The sequence below is a fragment of the Brassica napus genome, chromosome A1 (assembly GCF_020379485.1).
Source record: "Brassica napus cultivar Da-Ae chromosome A1, Da-Ae, whole genome shotgun sequence".
Lineage (NCBI taxonomy): Eukaryota > Viridiplantae > Streptophyta > Magnoliopsida > Brassicales > Brassicaceae > Brassica > Brassica napus.
In genome coordinates, this window is record NC_063434.1 from 10,984,598 (window position 1) to 11,001,006 (window position 16,409).

At 35.5% G+C, this 16,409-nt stretch overlaps 3 protein-coding genes across 3 annotated transcripts; 2 read left to right on the forward strand and 1 right to left on the reverse strand.

Moving 5' to 3' along the window:
* Window positions 1-1,224: 1,224 nt before the first annotated feature.
* On the forward strand, window positions 1,225-8,737 carry LOC125575626 (flowering time control protein FCA-like). Its single transcript, XM_048770082.1, has 20 exons — window positions 1,225-1,903; window positions 2,032-2,102; window positions 2,183-2,261; window positions 4,116-4,198; window positions 4,279-4,330; window positions 4,530-4,597; window positions 4,949-5,015; window positions 5,097-5,176; window positions 5,264-5,328; window positions 5,539-5,598; window positions 5,687-5,849; window positions 6,173-6,247; window positions 6,330-6,788; window positions 6,956-7,135; window positions 7,292-7,468; window positions 7,546-7,578; window positions 7,773-7,808; window positions 7,970-8,002; window positions 8,127-8,192; window positions 8,371-8,737. Exons 1-20 carry the CDS (start codon window positions 1,444-1,446, stop codon window positions 8,389-8,391), a joined length of 2,328 nt encoding a protein of 775 aa, XP_048626039.1. The 5' UTR covers window positions 1,225-1,443; the 3' UTR covers window positions 8,392-8,737.
* A 3,115-nt stretch (window positions 8,738-11,852) lies between these two features.
* LOC106376204 (peroxidase 40) lies at window positions 11,853-13,450 on the reverse strand. The gene is made up of 4 exons (XM_022718394.2): window positions 13,096-13,450; window positions 12,762-12,953; window positions 12,499-12,664; window positions 11,853-12,414 (listed from the first exon to the last, which is right to left on the reverse strand). The coding sequence occupies exons 1-4, from the start codon at window positions 13,414-13,416 to the stop codon at window positions 12,011-12,013; spliced, it is 1,083 nt and encodes a 360-aa protein (XP_022574115.2). The 5' UTR covers window positions 13,417-13,450; the 3' UTR covers window positions 11,853-12,010.
* A 1,231-nt stretch (window positions 13,451-14,681) lies between these two features.
* Window positions 14,682-16,385, forward strand: LOC125593482 (DNA-directed RNA polymerases II, IV and V subunit 9B). Its single transcript, XM_048770185.1, has 4 exons — window positions 14,682-14,896; window positions 15,123-15,198; window positions 15,814-15,972; window positions 16,121-16,385. The coding sequence occupies exons 1-4, from the start codon at window positions 14,868-14,870 to the stop codon at window positions 16,199-16,201; spliced, it is 345 nt and encodes a 114-aa protein (XP_048626142.1). The 5' UTR covers window positions 14,682-14,867; the 3' UTR covers window positions 16,202-16,385.
* Window positions 16,386-16,409: the final 24 nt, after the last annotated feature.

The window sequence follows — 16,409 nt, forward strand, 5'->3', positions numbered from 1 at the left end:
TATGCTTTAGCGCATCTATCTCGGCCAAGTAAATCAATTCTGCGTTTCTTTCTACAAAAGAGTAATAACAGATTATCAAATCAAGAATATATTAACACAGAGATGTTCGATAGCTCAAGAACACTGAGGAAGATCTTGTTACAAGCTTTCGAATGTTCCATTACCAAGACAAATAGCACATTCAGAAGAACAACCATGGTAGATTCAAAACCCCGCTATAATTTCAATAAAAATCAACCGGTACAAATGTCAACCGTACCAACGGTCGAACCACAATCCAGACCGCTTTTGCTATTTTATACCGCTCAAATCGCAAAGTACGTTTCGCTTACTTCCACCAAACTAGGGCTGTTCAATATGGTAAAACCGAACCGTACCGAACCGAACCGAAATAGACAATATGGTTTGGTTTTGGTATATACCATATAAACCGAATGGATATAATTTTATAAAAACCGTAGGATTTGGATATGGTTTGGTATATAACCGATTAAACCGAATAAACCGAACAAAACCGATTAAAAGTAGAAACATGTAAATATGTATCTATTTTATAACAATACATGAAAATCTATTTGTTACATAAGTTAAATTTGTGTTAATAACTATTACCATAATTTTATAGTAATAAAAAACTTTAATTTGTAAAACGTTTGAACTATAACTAAATAACAATACATCGTAATTCATACATCTTATTTTCTAAGTTTTTTTTTATTTTTTTTTATTTATTTTAGTCTTCACTAAATTAATATGAAGATTATAAATTTGATAGACAATAATTAATGGAAAATTTTCAATTGAAAAAGTATAACTTTAATGAACACTAAATATGGAAGAGTGAAAAAACTTTTCTTTCGTGTTTCTATTTTGTTTCATATTTTTATTTTCAAAATTTCAAGTTTTGATTTTAGTTATAGATTTGATTATTTTATTTGATGGTAGAGGCATTTTTACTTTTTTGTTCATTTATTTGAACATGTAATATATTTTTAATAAATGACTATATTGACAATATGACTCTAAAATTCATATAATATGATCTCAAACAAAATAATTATGTCTTTTAGTATAAAACCGAATAAACCAAAAACCGACGGTATATAAACCGAACCGAACCGAAGTAAATATGGATTTAAAATGATAGTTATATTTTACTAACCGAAATATCAAAACCGAAAAAAACCGAACCGAAACCAAACCGATATCCGGATTGAACACCCCTACAGCAAACCACCATTGATCTCATCTCCAATTCACAAATCCAATTTCTCTAGGGTTTAATTTCTTCGACTTGATTTGCCTCTCCATCCGAATTTCCCCAAATTCGTCAAGCTGGATAGGCACCGAGGGGATCGCCACGAGAGTGGCGCTTACGACGATTCCTACCGTAACCACCGAGCTCACCCCAGAGCTCCCCCTCGTCTCTCAGATTCACCCTCCATGTCACGTTTCGACGAGGATGACGAAGCTTTCACCCGCCGTCGTCGCCGTGGAAACAGCCCTAGCAATTATCAAGTTGGAATTGGGGGCGGAGGAGGTGGCGATCGACGCTGGGAAGATGACAGCCCTACGGATCGTAATGTTCACAGAGAAGGTGTTGGAGGAGGAAGTTTCCAGCCGATGAACGCTCCTCAAGGTAGAGTAGATTTTCAGCAGATGGGTTATGGCTTCGGCGGAGGTTTTCCGCCGATGAGTCGCGACGGAGGATTTCGGCCTAACGTGCCAGTGAATTTTCCGCCATCGGAAAGTCCAGATGCAGGGGGATATTCCGGCGGCAGGGGATTTCAATCAACGGGGCCTGATTACTCTGTGAGATTGACTTCACCGCCGATCCAGCAGCCTCTTTCCGGTCAGAAGAGAGGCCGTCCTCTCTCGGAGCAGAGTAGCTTTACTGGAACTGGTAAGCTTGGGCTCACTCTACTGTAATGTTATGTAATCGAGTTGTTAAGAGTTAAAGGTGGTTCATTTATACTTGTATGTGATAATCAGAGCTATTTCCAAACTAAATCAGGATCATTCGTTTTGCAGATTTTACTGATCGTAGCAGTATGGTGAAGCTTTTTGTTGGCTCTGTACCAAGGACAGCTACGGAAGAAGAAGTGAGTTCATCTTTATTAATGTTCCTAATTTCTTCTCGTTCATACCTAAGCCGTTCTTGTTTATCTTTTGGTTTTCATAGGTCCGTCCCTTTTTCGAACAACACGGAAATGTTCTTGAGGTTGCTTTTATCAAGGACAAGAGAACAGGGCAGCAGCAAGGTATGTTTATCTCCATTTTACTAGGAATCAGTCGTGATTTATGCTCTTAAAATTTTCAGGTCTCCTGAAAAGGCTGATGGGAAGCAACCCCAGTCTCATCATTGGCCTCCATTAGTTTTCAACAATTTTCGGGCTTTTGCTTATGCTAGCGAGCGTCTTATCTGTGTTCGTTTGGCACAGAAGAAGGCTGCCTGTGTAGTTTACTAAGAAAGGGTTTTTGTATTGACCTTGGTTAAATAGTTTTTGCGACTTGTGTCTATCCTAGAACCTTAGTTGTGTTTGAACAGTGTAGCAGACTTTATCATGTTTTAGAGTTGGAGTTAATGTACATAAAATTGAACAGATGTTTGACTGTTGCCTTTAAAGAACATTGTTTTTTCCTTTCCTATTGAATTCAGTATCTCTTTACTCTTCCTTTCGATGAATGAAAATGGTGTGTATGGTCTTGCATGGATGAATGTATTTTACTTGGTAGTCTTACAAGGTTCATAAAATGGTTTGATTGATAAACCACCCCTGCTGGTCAATATTTGGCAGTTTCTTAGTGATTATATCATGTTGGATGTTTTGTTTCTTCAGTCTCTTTAATATCAACTTTGGATGTACCGTCTCTATTGGTTGATGATGAAATTATTTTACCATTTTGGATGCTTGATGCCTTAAATTTAATGAATGATCTTTCCTTTTTTTTTCTTATTGTGGATGGCCGAGGAACTATAATGAATGTTCTCTTCACTTTTTTTGAATGGCCTGGGATGTGGACTTGTTGTATGTTCTTCCCTCTTTATTGCTTGGACGGCTTGTGATGTGATATACTCTCTTTAGTCATTGATGAATGACTGTTTCGTTGAGTAGCTCTATTGTTCTGTATGCTAACACTGCTGATCTACATTATGTGGAAGAGATCATATGTCTAATGATTTTTTTTTTCTATGTACCTTTCACCAACCAAGCTCAAAAGCTTGGTTTCAGTTTTTAGTGGTCTTATTCTATATATTGAGATTGCTCTTGAACAATTCCATCAAAGTTCTGTCTTTATGATGCAAGTGTGAAGAATTACTAGATGATGAGTGATGTATTATTTAATAATTCGGGACTTTCCAAGAAGTTATTGTACGGTGACATAAAAGCTTTTACTCATCCCGTTATCACGGTTTGACTGTAGTAGATTTGACACATTCCTTGGTTTGAAATGTTAGATGGTGCTAAGATATGGAAGGCAACGATTATTATAATTTCTTAGAAATACGTCTTAGCTTTCACTCGCTCTCATTGCTTCGATCAGCATCAGTATGAGCCGCCTTAGTATGTATTTAGTGAAGCAAGTGTCATTCTTCTCTATATGCAACTATTACCTATGAATTGACGTTGGGTTGTGGTTATGTTTCTCAGAACTGTAATTCTTTTTGTGAATGTCGTCAAATGTGTGGTGTATGGTGTATGGTGACGAAAATGTGATGTATGGCTCTAGTTTTAATTATATCATCTGTTACTTAGCAGTGATTGAGAACTTTTAACTTGTAATTTTATCTAATTTTTTTTTGCAGTGATTGGATCTTTTTGCGTAATATATATTTTATTTGCAAATACCGACTGTGTTCTTTTTAAATATTTTAAAGGCATATGCTTTATTTGAAGACATTAGTTTATTATTCTCTCCATCAAATCTACTCCAGTAATCTAAGTTGAGGCTGTCAGGACATGTCTTATGATTTTCGTACTGAAACTTATGTGCTTTCAATGTTGTCGTGGCTTGTACATTTGTAAAGAAACTATTTACTAGTACCTCTTGATGTTTGATGGAGGGACAAGTGGAACCTTGAACAGAAGCTTATGTAGCAGTCTTTAATGCAGGCTGTTGTTTTGTAAAATATGCAACTTCTGAAGATGCGGATAGGGCCATTAGAGCATTGCACAATCAGATCACTCTTCCTGGGGTAACTACCATTGATGCATTCTCTTAGCAAGGACGGGAAAATACAGGTTAACTCATCTTTTACAATTTGCTGATTCCCAGGGAACTGGCCTTGTTCAAGTTCGATATGCTGATGGGGAGAGAGAACGCATAGGTAATCAACTTTCGCGCCATATTATCTGAATCTGGCCTTCATTGTCTGGTATACATAGGGTGACCATACGCTGTACAAATTCAAATTACGAGAATTGAGATTGTGGGAAACTATATGAATCTTAAGGAAGTGGATCCTTTTTTCTGTGGTCCTTGCCTCACTCTCAAGTATTAACTGATTGAATTTACTTCTTCTGAAGGTGCGGTAGAGTTTAAGCTTTTTGTTGGTTCCTTAAACAAGCAAGCCACTGAAAACGAGGTTGAGGAGGTATGTCTCATATCCTACTTTTTGATGGAAAGTAGTTACTTATGTCTGATTTACAAAGAGGGAGGCGTTCTAAATTTAGATATTACAGTATCCCCTGTCGCCTCAGCCGGTAATTTTAGTGATTATATGACAATTTAGTAGTCCTCTTGGAAGGGTCAGCGGCTTGAAATTTTGTGTCAACTATTCGAGCGCTTACACATTTTACTAACTGAGTGATCTCTTCTTTCAAATGGACTGACTGAGTGATCTCTTCTTCCAAATGGATGTAACTTTTTTGGCTGTCAGCTTTCTTTTCTCAGTAAATATGATGATGATGTGAACGGCTACTTTGTCCTGTTGTTGCTTTAACAGCTCTTTTTGCAATTTGGTCGCGTGGAGGATGTCTATCTCATGCGTGATGAATATAGACAGAGTCGTGGTATGTCTGGTAACTGCTACTAGATTTTATAAATTGTTTGATGGTGTTGATATGGTCAAACTGTTTTTGACACTCATTTAGGATGCGGGTTTGTTAAATATTCAAGCAAAGAGACGGCCATGGCAGCTATCGATGGTCTCAATGGAACTTATACCATGAGAGTAAGCTGTGAATCACATGAGTATCTCACTTTCTCTCATTATCCCCTCTAGACCTGTTTTGTTTACTGGCCTCTTTCCCTTCTCCAGGGTTGCAATCAGCCGTTGATTGTTCGGTTTGCTGATCCAAAGAGGCCTAAACCGGGCGAGTCAAGGTATTGCCTTGGAGACTATATTTTGAATTCATTATAATGCTAATATCAAGAAAATTGTGTCTACTGTCATTGTTTGTTCTGTTGAGTTACATTTATGAGAATCTTTTGGGGCATGGGTGGAGGAGAGCTGCGAACCTTATTCCTTCTCCAGTTATTACTTGAATGCGATGAATTTCTTTCTATATATCCATAACTAGTTTTTGTTTCCAGGGAAGTGGCACATCCTGTTGGACTTGGTTCAGGGCCTCGTTTTCAAGCTTCAGGACCAAGGTGACTGGGGTGAAAGGAGATCGTTGTTTTTGTCATCAATTAATTATATATTTTGACTAAACCTGGTCTCCTCATCTTCATTTGTTAGGCCTACATCTAACCTTGGTGACCTTAGTGTGGATGTAAGCCACACAAATCCTTGGCGTCCTATGAATTCACCAAACATGGGGCCACCTGGTAACACTGGGATCCGTGGTACCGGAAGTGACTTGGCTCCTAGGCCAGGTCAAGCCACATTACCTTCAAATCAGGTAAGATCAGCTTGATGATCATGTATATTATCTTATATGTACACACCCAATCACCCATAAAGTAATCGGGCATAAGGTTTTACATGTATTGTGTGAGTAGGACGAACATAATTTATATGCTGCACATATATGAGCGTATGGACTCTTGAAAAGAAGCATGAAGTTCCGACATTCCAGCTTTTCATATGATGCAGCAAACTTGATGTGTTTTGCATTGAAATGATATGGCTTTGATTTGCATTTTGTCAGTTTCTAAGGAGTTTTTTTCTTCAATAATTTCTACTTCTGATGTTTGCTTTATTTGTGGCATTCTATAATGTTAGGGAGGTCCATTGGGTGGTTATGTTGTTCCTGCCATTAATCCTCTACCAGTCTCATCCTCTGCCACATCGCAACAGGTACTTCAGCTGAATTTTTCCAATATAGAAAATCTGAAAATGTTGTGTTGATCAGTTAATTTCAACTGTTTCTATTCCATAGCAAAGCCGGGGAGCTGGCCAGCATATGTCACCATTACAAAAACCTCTTCACAGCCCACAGGATGTGCCCCTTCGACCACAAACTAATTTCCCTGGGGCCCAAGCATCCTTGCAGAATCCTTATGGTTATAGCAGCCAGTTGCCTACTTCTCAGCTGCGGCCACAACAAAACGTCACTCCTGCAACAGCTCCTCAAGCTCCTTTGAACATCAACCTACGGCCAACACCTGTATCTTCTGCAACTGATCAATTGCGCCCTCGTGCTCAGCAGCCACCGCCACAAAAGATGCAACATCCTCCTTCTGAGCTAGTTCAGCTCTTGTCACAACAGACTCAGACTCTACAAGCAACCTTCCAATCATCTCAGCAAGCATTTTCTCAACTGCAGCAGCAGGTGCAGTCCATGCAGCAACCAAACCAAAATTTACCAGGCTCACAGACTGGCCATGGTAAACAGCAGGTACAAACATAGTTCCCTCTTCCCTGTTGCATCTGTCCAGTCCAGTTCCTCAGCTGTTTTTGTTGTTTTAACTTACAATTATTTCCTGATGTCTAAGTATTCAATCCTTCATATATTTTAGTAGTCCCTCTTTTTTATTATGTTTTTCTCGGTTGCTTCTCTATCAGTGGGCTGGATCTGCAATCCCGACAGTTGTTAGCACCACTGCTTCTACACCAGTTAGCTATATGCAAACAGCTGCACCTGCAGCAACTCAGAGTGTTGTTTCTGGCAAATGTAACTGGACCGAGCATACCTCGCCTGATGGATTTAAGTATTATTACAACGGTCAAACCGGTGAAAGCAAGGTGAGAAACGTGGTTCCTCTTTAGTTATGTTCTGTAGTGAGTTTCAGGAGGATTCCTTGTATTTGCTGTGCTATTTATTATCCTTGAACATGTATATGTATAAATTTCATATTTGAAGTTCATCAATACGTATCATAATATAATTGACTTTTACAGTGGGAAAAACCTGAGGAAATGGTAGTGTTCGAACGTCAGCAACAGCAGCCAACTATACAGCAGCCCCAGACCCAATCACAGCAGGCTCTTTATTCCCAGCCAATGCAGCAACAACCACAACAGGTTCACCAGCAATATCAGGGCCAACATGTACAGCAGCCTATCTATTCTTCAGTGGTTGGTTCTGTTTTCTTGCTGCTTACATCCATATAGTTTTCTCACATGGTCTCTAATTTGAATATGTATTCTTGCAGTATCCAACTCCAGGGGTCAGCCAGAATGCTCAGGTGTATATTTAGTTAAATTATTTGCTTATCTTTCATTTCAAAATTTGATCATCGAGTTACCAATCTAGTGGTATAAGGAGACGGGCCACTTTATGCAATAAACCATGGTTTTACAAGCGTTTTGAATATACAGATACAAACATCTAAATTTGATCATTTCAAAATTTGATCATTGAGTTCCCTTTTCAATGCAGTATCCGCCGCCATTGGGAGTTAGTCAAAATAGCCAGGTGCATATTTGAACCTTACTTCACGTGGGACTGATTGAAATTCGATTTTGATATGCATTTAATAAATGTGAAGATTTGATGAGTGGTCGTTTTGGTAGCGTTTTAGAAAACGATATGCATATATTCTCTAGTTGAATATTTCTTTTTTCTGGGACATGCAGTTTCCTATGTCAGGCACCGGTCAAAATGCTCAGGTACATATTATATCATGCATCATATCTTCTGATTAAATTTGAAGAAACAAAATCGATGTGACTGTATTGGTTGGAAATGGTTAAGGCAGAGCTCATGTTCTAATAATCTGTTAAAATTGTCTAGGACTTTGGGCGGACACATACACCAGTGGGGGCTGCTTCCATCAATAATCCGTCACGAACTCAACAGGTTGCTATCGTTTTTATTCAATGATCCTAAACTTCTCTCTGTTCATAATTCTTCCTTTGATATCACATGTACTGTTTGTGAGGTTGCATCACATTCTCCCTTGCCCAAAACATCCCCATCTTTATGAGGTTCCTTTATTTTGAGGTTGCATCTAATTCCCTGTGTTGATACTGCGCAGGTACATGAAAGCAGGAGCTGAAATCTTTCAGTAACTAGACATAGAAAGGTGTGGAACTAATTATTAGTCAAGCAGAGGAAAAGCAGCAACGGCAGTGTTCTTGGTCTCTTAGTTTTAGTTTACCCCTTCAGGTATAATAGATAGGCGATTCGCCTACCTTCTGAATTCTATCTTTTCTCTAACCAGAGATTTCTTTTTCTTTTTTAATTCCTAGAGTTGACAATCAATCCCGTCTGTTGTAACATAGATAGCACAAGTCATGTCACATGTAGTGTTATTAGTATCAGTATATATTTAACTGGTAAAACAGAACTTTGATCCAAACTTGGTAAGAGTAATATAAATATAAATGCACATTCAGATATCATCTTTAAAACAATAAGCACGGTTCCCATCTATAAGTTAAACTAGATTTTGACCCGCGCACCCGCGCGGGTGTATTTTTCAAAAATATTTTGCTACTTGTTTTTTATGTTAATATTAGTGCTTGAAAAAAAACAAAATCTGAAGAACGAAACCGATCTTGATCTGAAAGTGTAATACCAAACCCGAACCAAAATTAATAGCAAAATATTTTGAAAAATATGTTAATATTTAATTTGCGCGCCTGCGCGGATGTATATTTTGAAAAATATGTTGATATTTGTTTTTCATGTAATTATTAGGGTTTGGCAAAATAAATCCGAGGAACAGAACCGATACCGATCCGAAAATATAGTACCAAACCCGAACATAAATTGATTAAATATTCAAATTATTCAAAGTTTTGTTATTTAGAGATCCAAATCTAATCTGAACCGAAGTATTCGGATACCCGAATTTATCTAAAAATATATTTATATATTTATATATATTAATTATTTTTAGATTTAACGTATATAAAACATCAAGAATGATACTTTTAAATTGGTTTAAATACTTGAAAATATATATAGATAGTCAAAAGTAAATATCTGAAATAGTTAAGGTATACTCAAATCACCATAAATACTTAAAATAATTATTGATTTTGTATCCAAAAATTTTAAATCAAGCCAATTGATATGTTAAGCTTAGGTATTCTGACATATGTTATTTAAATTTATAGGAAATATATTATTTTATTTATAGATTTTGATAAATTTAAAATATATAATGATTTAAAACTTTAAAAATAATTTAAATGGATCCAAACTCGAACCAAACCCGCAAAGGTCTGAATCACACTCAAACCAAAATCTAGAAACATCCTAATAGGATTGAAATCTTTGACCCCGGAAATCCGAAACGCAAATCGATCAGAACCAAACTCGTATGGGTAACCGAAAGCCCATCCCTAGTCATTATTATGTATCGTATATTGTCATCATATAATTAATCGTATTTTATATGTACCATTATATAAATAATTACATATATTATATTTTTAAAACTTAATACGAAATATAAAAACCATAATTTGAGTTGGTATTTCAAATTGGGCTTTGTATTGTATTTTTCTTATATATATGTTGACAACATTTTTTATAATGGTTATTGAAAAATAGTTTAGTAAAAATTCATTTTTGAATATATGTATATTTTTCAATCAATTTATGATATAAATCAATTTTGAATTATTATTTTGATTTGAAATATGTATATAAAGTTTAAATTTTGTTTTATGGTTAGTTTAGAAAAAAAAGTTTTAGGCAATTAGATTGACTCATTTTAAAACTGGCTCAAATAGATAGTTTCTTATAATATGATGGACTTTCAATTTTTCTTAATAACATAAGCCCATTACTTTTTTGCTTAATAATACTATCCTTATTTTCAAACAAAAGTAATGGTTATTGAAAAATAGTTTAGTAAAAATTCATTTTTGAATATATGTATATTTTTCAATTAATTTATGATATAAATCAATTTTAAATTATTATTTTGATTTGAAATATGTATATAAAGTTTAAATTTTGTTTTATGGTTAGTTTAAAAAAAAAAGTTTAAATGATTTGACTCATTTTAAAACTGACCCAAATAGATAGTTTCTTAGAATATGATGGACTTTTAATTTTTCTTAATAACATAAGTCCATTGCTTTTTTGCTTAATACTACTATTTTCATTTCCAAACAAAAGTAATATTTTTTTAAAAGACTACAATCCATGTTACCAAACACTCTTATTTTTTAAACTCATATACATGTTTCCAAACAATCTCATTTTGTACTTCAGTTTTAATAAGATAGATATTCGATAAATCAAAATTACGGTACAATTATAAAATTTATGGGTTTCAAACCAACATAAAAACAAAAAAAATTCAATAGAATATTAAAATAACAAAGTTTTATAAAGGTAATTGCAATAATATCATAAGTTAATAATGCATATACAACCTAAATAATTTATATAACAATGAAATATGACTAATACACTGTTTGTTTTCTTAGAGTTGATTCGATATAACAAAAAAATAGTGATGTCATGTTTCCATTGCTCTTTGCTACAAGAAGTTCCACAGCCTTTTACTAAAAATACAAGCAATTTTTCTTCTTGGACCAAAACTGCTCCAACGCCAATGCTGCACACTCAATTTTAAATGTTTTGATGAAGTTGAACAGCACCAAGAAGGGTTTTTCTTTTAACTTACCGGCCCCATACTGTTTTAGCAAACTCTCAATACTGGATGTTTACGGACTGATTTTTGCTAACATCATATAAGATGGTAGAAAAATTTTGCATTGTATTTTGCCAAATGATTTTCATCGTCAGTCCAGATTGACTTGTCTTTAGCCATAATATATATATAGTCTTTGCCTTTTTGTCGCAGGTCCAAGCATCCTTGTTAATTTCTCTTATAAAACTCTCGTCTTCATTTTCCAATGATTTGTTGTCTTTTTGAATTAGGGTTCTATGAACAACGCTCATATAACGAGCTATCTATCAGTAGGTTCCTCAAATCTTTAAAGGTTCAAATGCCCGCTCTAATACCAATTGAAAACACATTTTAATTCAATACAAGATTCCTAAAAAGCTCTTAGTGCACTCAGTTTTCCTTTTATTAAAAATCTATAAGATGTTTACAACACTTTTGCTAGGAATTACACAACCTAAAATAACTTTCTTTTTTTGCTTGGGACCTTGGATTTATAGTGTGTAGTATAACTAGACACATTCATGTACCTATGTGTGTTTTCCTTCTCCATTCTAAAGTAATCTTTACGCTCTAAATTGAGAAAGTTTATCTTCGCGTTTTTCTTATGGATTGCTAACCATAAACTTCTTCCCTTTTTATATCTTCATTTAGTGAATCTTATAGGTTTGTCTTGGTCGTGTGGCTTCAGCTCAATCTACTTATACCACGTTATTTAATGTTTAGTGCCATGTCAACATGTTTTTTATGTTGCAACTAGCAACATCAAATTCGTCAAGTCAATGTCTATGTCTATGTAATTTTGTTGTTTTTATCTTTTCTACTCTTTGACTCACCCACTTCGCAGTATATGCATACTTTCATCGAGGACAAACAAATGTATAGATTTAATTGTTTATGTGTGTTCATTTCTTCCATAGATTCTTATATAAACCAAAGTCCTATGCAGACTTCTTTAATTTATATATATATATAAGATATCATCAAGTCTGATCATGAACATAATTGGTTCTATCCTTTTATTTTAGTTAATGGCTCTACAATTCTTTCTAACCTCCCCCTCACTACCACCGGTTATCCCTCCCATCTTAACCATAGCATTCTTAAAATCTTCGAAAAATACTGACTGGTCGGCTGCATAGGTCTCAACAATCTCCCTTGTTCCTGGGTCCTGAACCGCCAAAGCTTGGTCTGATGGAAGCAATCCCTCACCCGAGAGAAGGTTAACATAGTACTGGTTGTCAAATGTTGACGGTGTCACCAAGTCAAGCTGAGTGATTGCTACAGAAGTGTCCACTGCCGAGCACAGTTGTTGTAGTGACTCAAGGAACTCAAGATTGTCTCCGTGGTTAGCTGGTTGTCCAGTTTGTAGTGGCTGTAACCGAGCTGTAAATGAAGTGCACTTTGCCTTTCCCAGTGTATGCCCACCTGGTTTACATCGGTTAAGTATGATTATCTTCGGTTTATGACAAACCGGTTAGCTTAGGTAAGAGAAAAGGAAGAATACTGTACCGGAAAGAGCGACCATGTCGGTTTGCGAAAGACCGAGTTTCTGAAAGATAGAGATGAGAGTTGGTACGGTTGAGTTTGGTGATGGTAAGCTAGTCGTTGCTGCTTGTTTACTCGCGGTTCGACCGTCTATTCTTCCTACTTCGACGTCCCAGCTTGGTCCACCCGACTTCAAAAACCCGGTTTAAATTTTTTAATGATAACCGGTTTATAGATTTATAAGGTCTCTCTTATTATAATTAGAAAAAAATGAAGAAAGTATTTACCACAACGACTGAATCTCTAGCAGCCATGGCAAGAATGTCTGCGCATGAGACAGTCTCTGGACATACACTTTCAAGATCAGCCTTTATCGAATCTATCACTTCGAATCCTCGTAGAGAATTGAGGTTCGGAGGTGCAGTTTTTTCACCGACCAATCCTTCTGTGTCATCCAACAAGACCGAAGCATCACATCCCTGTAATGTAATACAAAACACATCCCGGTTTAAACTTCTCCTCTACTTAACCATTATTGATTTGGATTTCATCCGGTTTAATGGTTTGTATTAGCTATTTAACCAAGATAATTAAAACAAAATATAAGATGAGAGGACTTGCATTGACAAAACAGTCGTGGAAATGAAGACGAAGAAGAGAAGCAGCCATTCTTGGATCCTGTAAAACCGCGGTTTCGACCCATGAGTAGACGATAGACTCGGCTTCAGGGCAGCTATTCCGGTATAACCCGAATTCTAGAACTATGCCGAACCCTATACCGAAACCTGAACCGGGTTCTCCACTTCCGTCTTCACAAGTCTCGCTGAAGTTGGCAGCGAGTGAGAGAATTGGCATAGAAACGAGAAGCATAATAAGGAACAAGTTAAAGAGATTCTTCATCGTTATATGATCTCTCTCCACTTTCTTCTTGAGTATTAACATTCAGTGGAATTTGTACTGTTTTAGAAAGCTAGTATCTATGTGTGTCCATATTTATAGAAACAATTAATCATGTATAGACACATGCATACATGGTACATATTACATAACACACCTACTATATATGTATGAGTTCATGGCTGCATGTGCACTACAACAACCCAATTACGGATGATGCACTAGTAATCATTCATATATGTATGTAAATTAATGTTCGTGTGTTTGTATAAGAAAATGTAACATATACAAAATGATGCAGATGATTACATATTCATGTAATATGATTTACGAATATAAGGAACAAAAGAGTTTGACATTGTAATGAATTAATGAAGAGAAAATCACAAATGTTGCTTCTACACAGAGAGAAAGATGTGTCGGTGTGCAGTGTACACTAAAGAGTCGGGAGTAGTTCAGAGTCGGACCAATTCAATACTTGGAATCTTTAGGAAGTTTGTTTTCTATTTTGGTCACCAAGATAATTGGTTTTGTGAACATTATGGTTATTTATTTCATGGGGACAAAATAGTTATTAAAAATATTGTAGATGTATGTACAAATTATTACAGAATGATATAAGGTGCATGGTAATATGCATGTGGTGGTTACTGTTGAAAAGGTACATTACTCTTCAATGAAGAAAGAGTCAAATTTATTTCGTGTGGTCCTTTTTCCTTTTATCTATTTGTCGACCACATAAGTTATCAAACATTGGATAACGATGGAATGATTGAAAACAAAATAAAGTTGCAGAATGAAAAATAAAAATTGAAAAACTGAAAATTTTGTGATTGAATAAGTCTTGCAGAATGACATATATAAATTATAAAATATTTAATATAACTATTTTATATTATTATTATATAGCAATAATTATTAAAAATAACCTAATAAAAATATTAGAAAACATGTTTTCTTATAATTCTTATTGATTTATTTTCATATATCTATACTACAAAAAATTTAATGCTATTGATAAACACCATAAATAAAATTGTATTCACTATATACATGTTTTGCATAAAAATAAATTATTTTTAGTTATAAGAATTCAAATATATAGTATTAATTATAGAAATAAATAAGGTAATGGTTTATTTAATTAAAGCACTACATAATAAATCTACTCAACATTCCTTTAACTGTTTGGTGAAACTTTATTTTTTATTTTATTTATCATTCTATAATATTTTTTGTTGATTAATAAAATATTTCAAGAGGAACAAATAAAAACTAAAGTTAAAAAAGTCAAAACAGTAAACCTTGTAAATGGGCTGGCCCATGGGCTTTTAAGGACACCGACTGCGTTAATCCCCAACAATACAGAGCTTTTACTAGATTCTAGAGAGCAGCTGCTTGGCTTGACCTTCTCTACTCTGAACGATCCCGCCAAAGAACACTCGAGAGAGAGAGACTGTGTGTGAAAATCAGTGAGCTGAAGAGATCCAGCGAAGATGAGTACAATGAAGTTTTGTCGCGAATGGTAAAACCGAACCCTCTTCTTTGCTCTTTTTTTGTTTTTTTGTGTGTAAGTTTTGGGTTTTCATCTCATTAGTTTTGTCTGAATCTGTTTCGGTACTTGCACTTAAGTTCCGTCTGAAGTTTAGCATTGATGGGTTTTCGTATGTGTTTGTCAATTCGAGTAAAGCTTCAATCTTTTTCCCCATCGTTTTGATTTTGTGTGTTTTGTTCTTTATGGAAATTGGCAGTAATAACATCTTATACCCAAAGGAAGACAAGGAGCAATCGATACTCCTCTACGCTTGCCGTAACTGTGATCATCAGGTACATACATTGCTTTCTTTGATCAAACTAGGGTTCCATTTGCTTTGAAACGAAGCTATGTGTTTTATGTGCTATGAAACAAAACTAGGGTCTCGTGTCTCTAATGTGCTTTTGAGACAGAGCTATGGCTTATACGGTTAAGAATCGAAGCTTAGAACTTGAAATTAAACCGAGGAAAGGAAAAAATTAACGAGTTTTAGATCCACAATCCAGCTCTCGTTGTCCTTTGATTTTAGATCAATGCTTATATCAGTTAAGAGTTGTTTGAGACATTCTGAACAAATGCAACTAGTTTTTAGAATCTCTTAAGCGATTAAAGGTAGTGACTCCATTTTAACTTAACAACATGAGATGATCCTCTTTCTATGTATTGAAACTTAGCTTAATGCTGGATTTGCTGCTGTTAAGTGTCAAGCGTTTGGAACTATATGGCGTGATTGATTTTCTATGTTAACGTGATGCATCATCCAGCAGCCTTGAACCTTTCGTGTTACACTTAGATGATGAGTCTAATGGCCACTCGAATTATAACTCTTCTTGGTTTGAGTTTTGAATTGATTTCACTCATTATAGCATCCTCTTGTGTCATTCGATGGTTATTGTTATTGTTGGCAGGAAGCGGCGGATAACAACTGTGTGTACAGAAACGAGGTTCATCATTCAGTAAGTGAACAAACGCAGATCCTATCCGACGTCGCTTCTGACCCCACTCTTCCCCGCACCAAGGCTGTCCGCTGCGCCAAGTGTCAACACGGCGAAGCTGTCTTCTTCCAGGTTTATTTATCCTCCAAATATGCTTTTATCTTTTTTTAAAAAATTTCTTAAGCTCTTTCTCATTTGCTTATGCTACTTGTAGACCACCGTATCTACCTGTTCTGTTTTTAACTTTTTATATAGCTCATGTGTGTGATTGAATTTGCAGGCTACTGCTAGAGGCGAAGAAGGAATGACTCTGTTCTTCGTTTGCTGCAACCCCAATTGTGGCCATCGTTGGAGAGAATAGGAAACTTTGTAGTAGCTTACTGTGTAATGTGTTATTGACTTCCCCTTTTACGTCTTTCATACGTTCAATTTGGAGTTTTCTGTTGGCTAATATGAAAACTGTGGGAGATGTTATCGAGTTCTTGAATTTTTAGGGTCTTTTATGATCATTTTAGTTTTATCTAGTCTAATTATGAATTTGCTGATTTCTGAGGGGCCCGTTCAAAAAA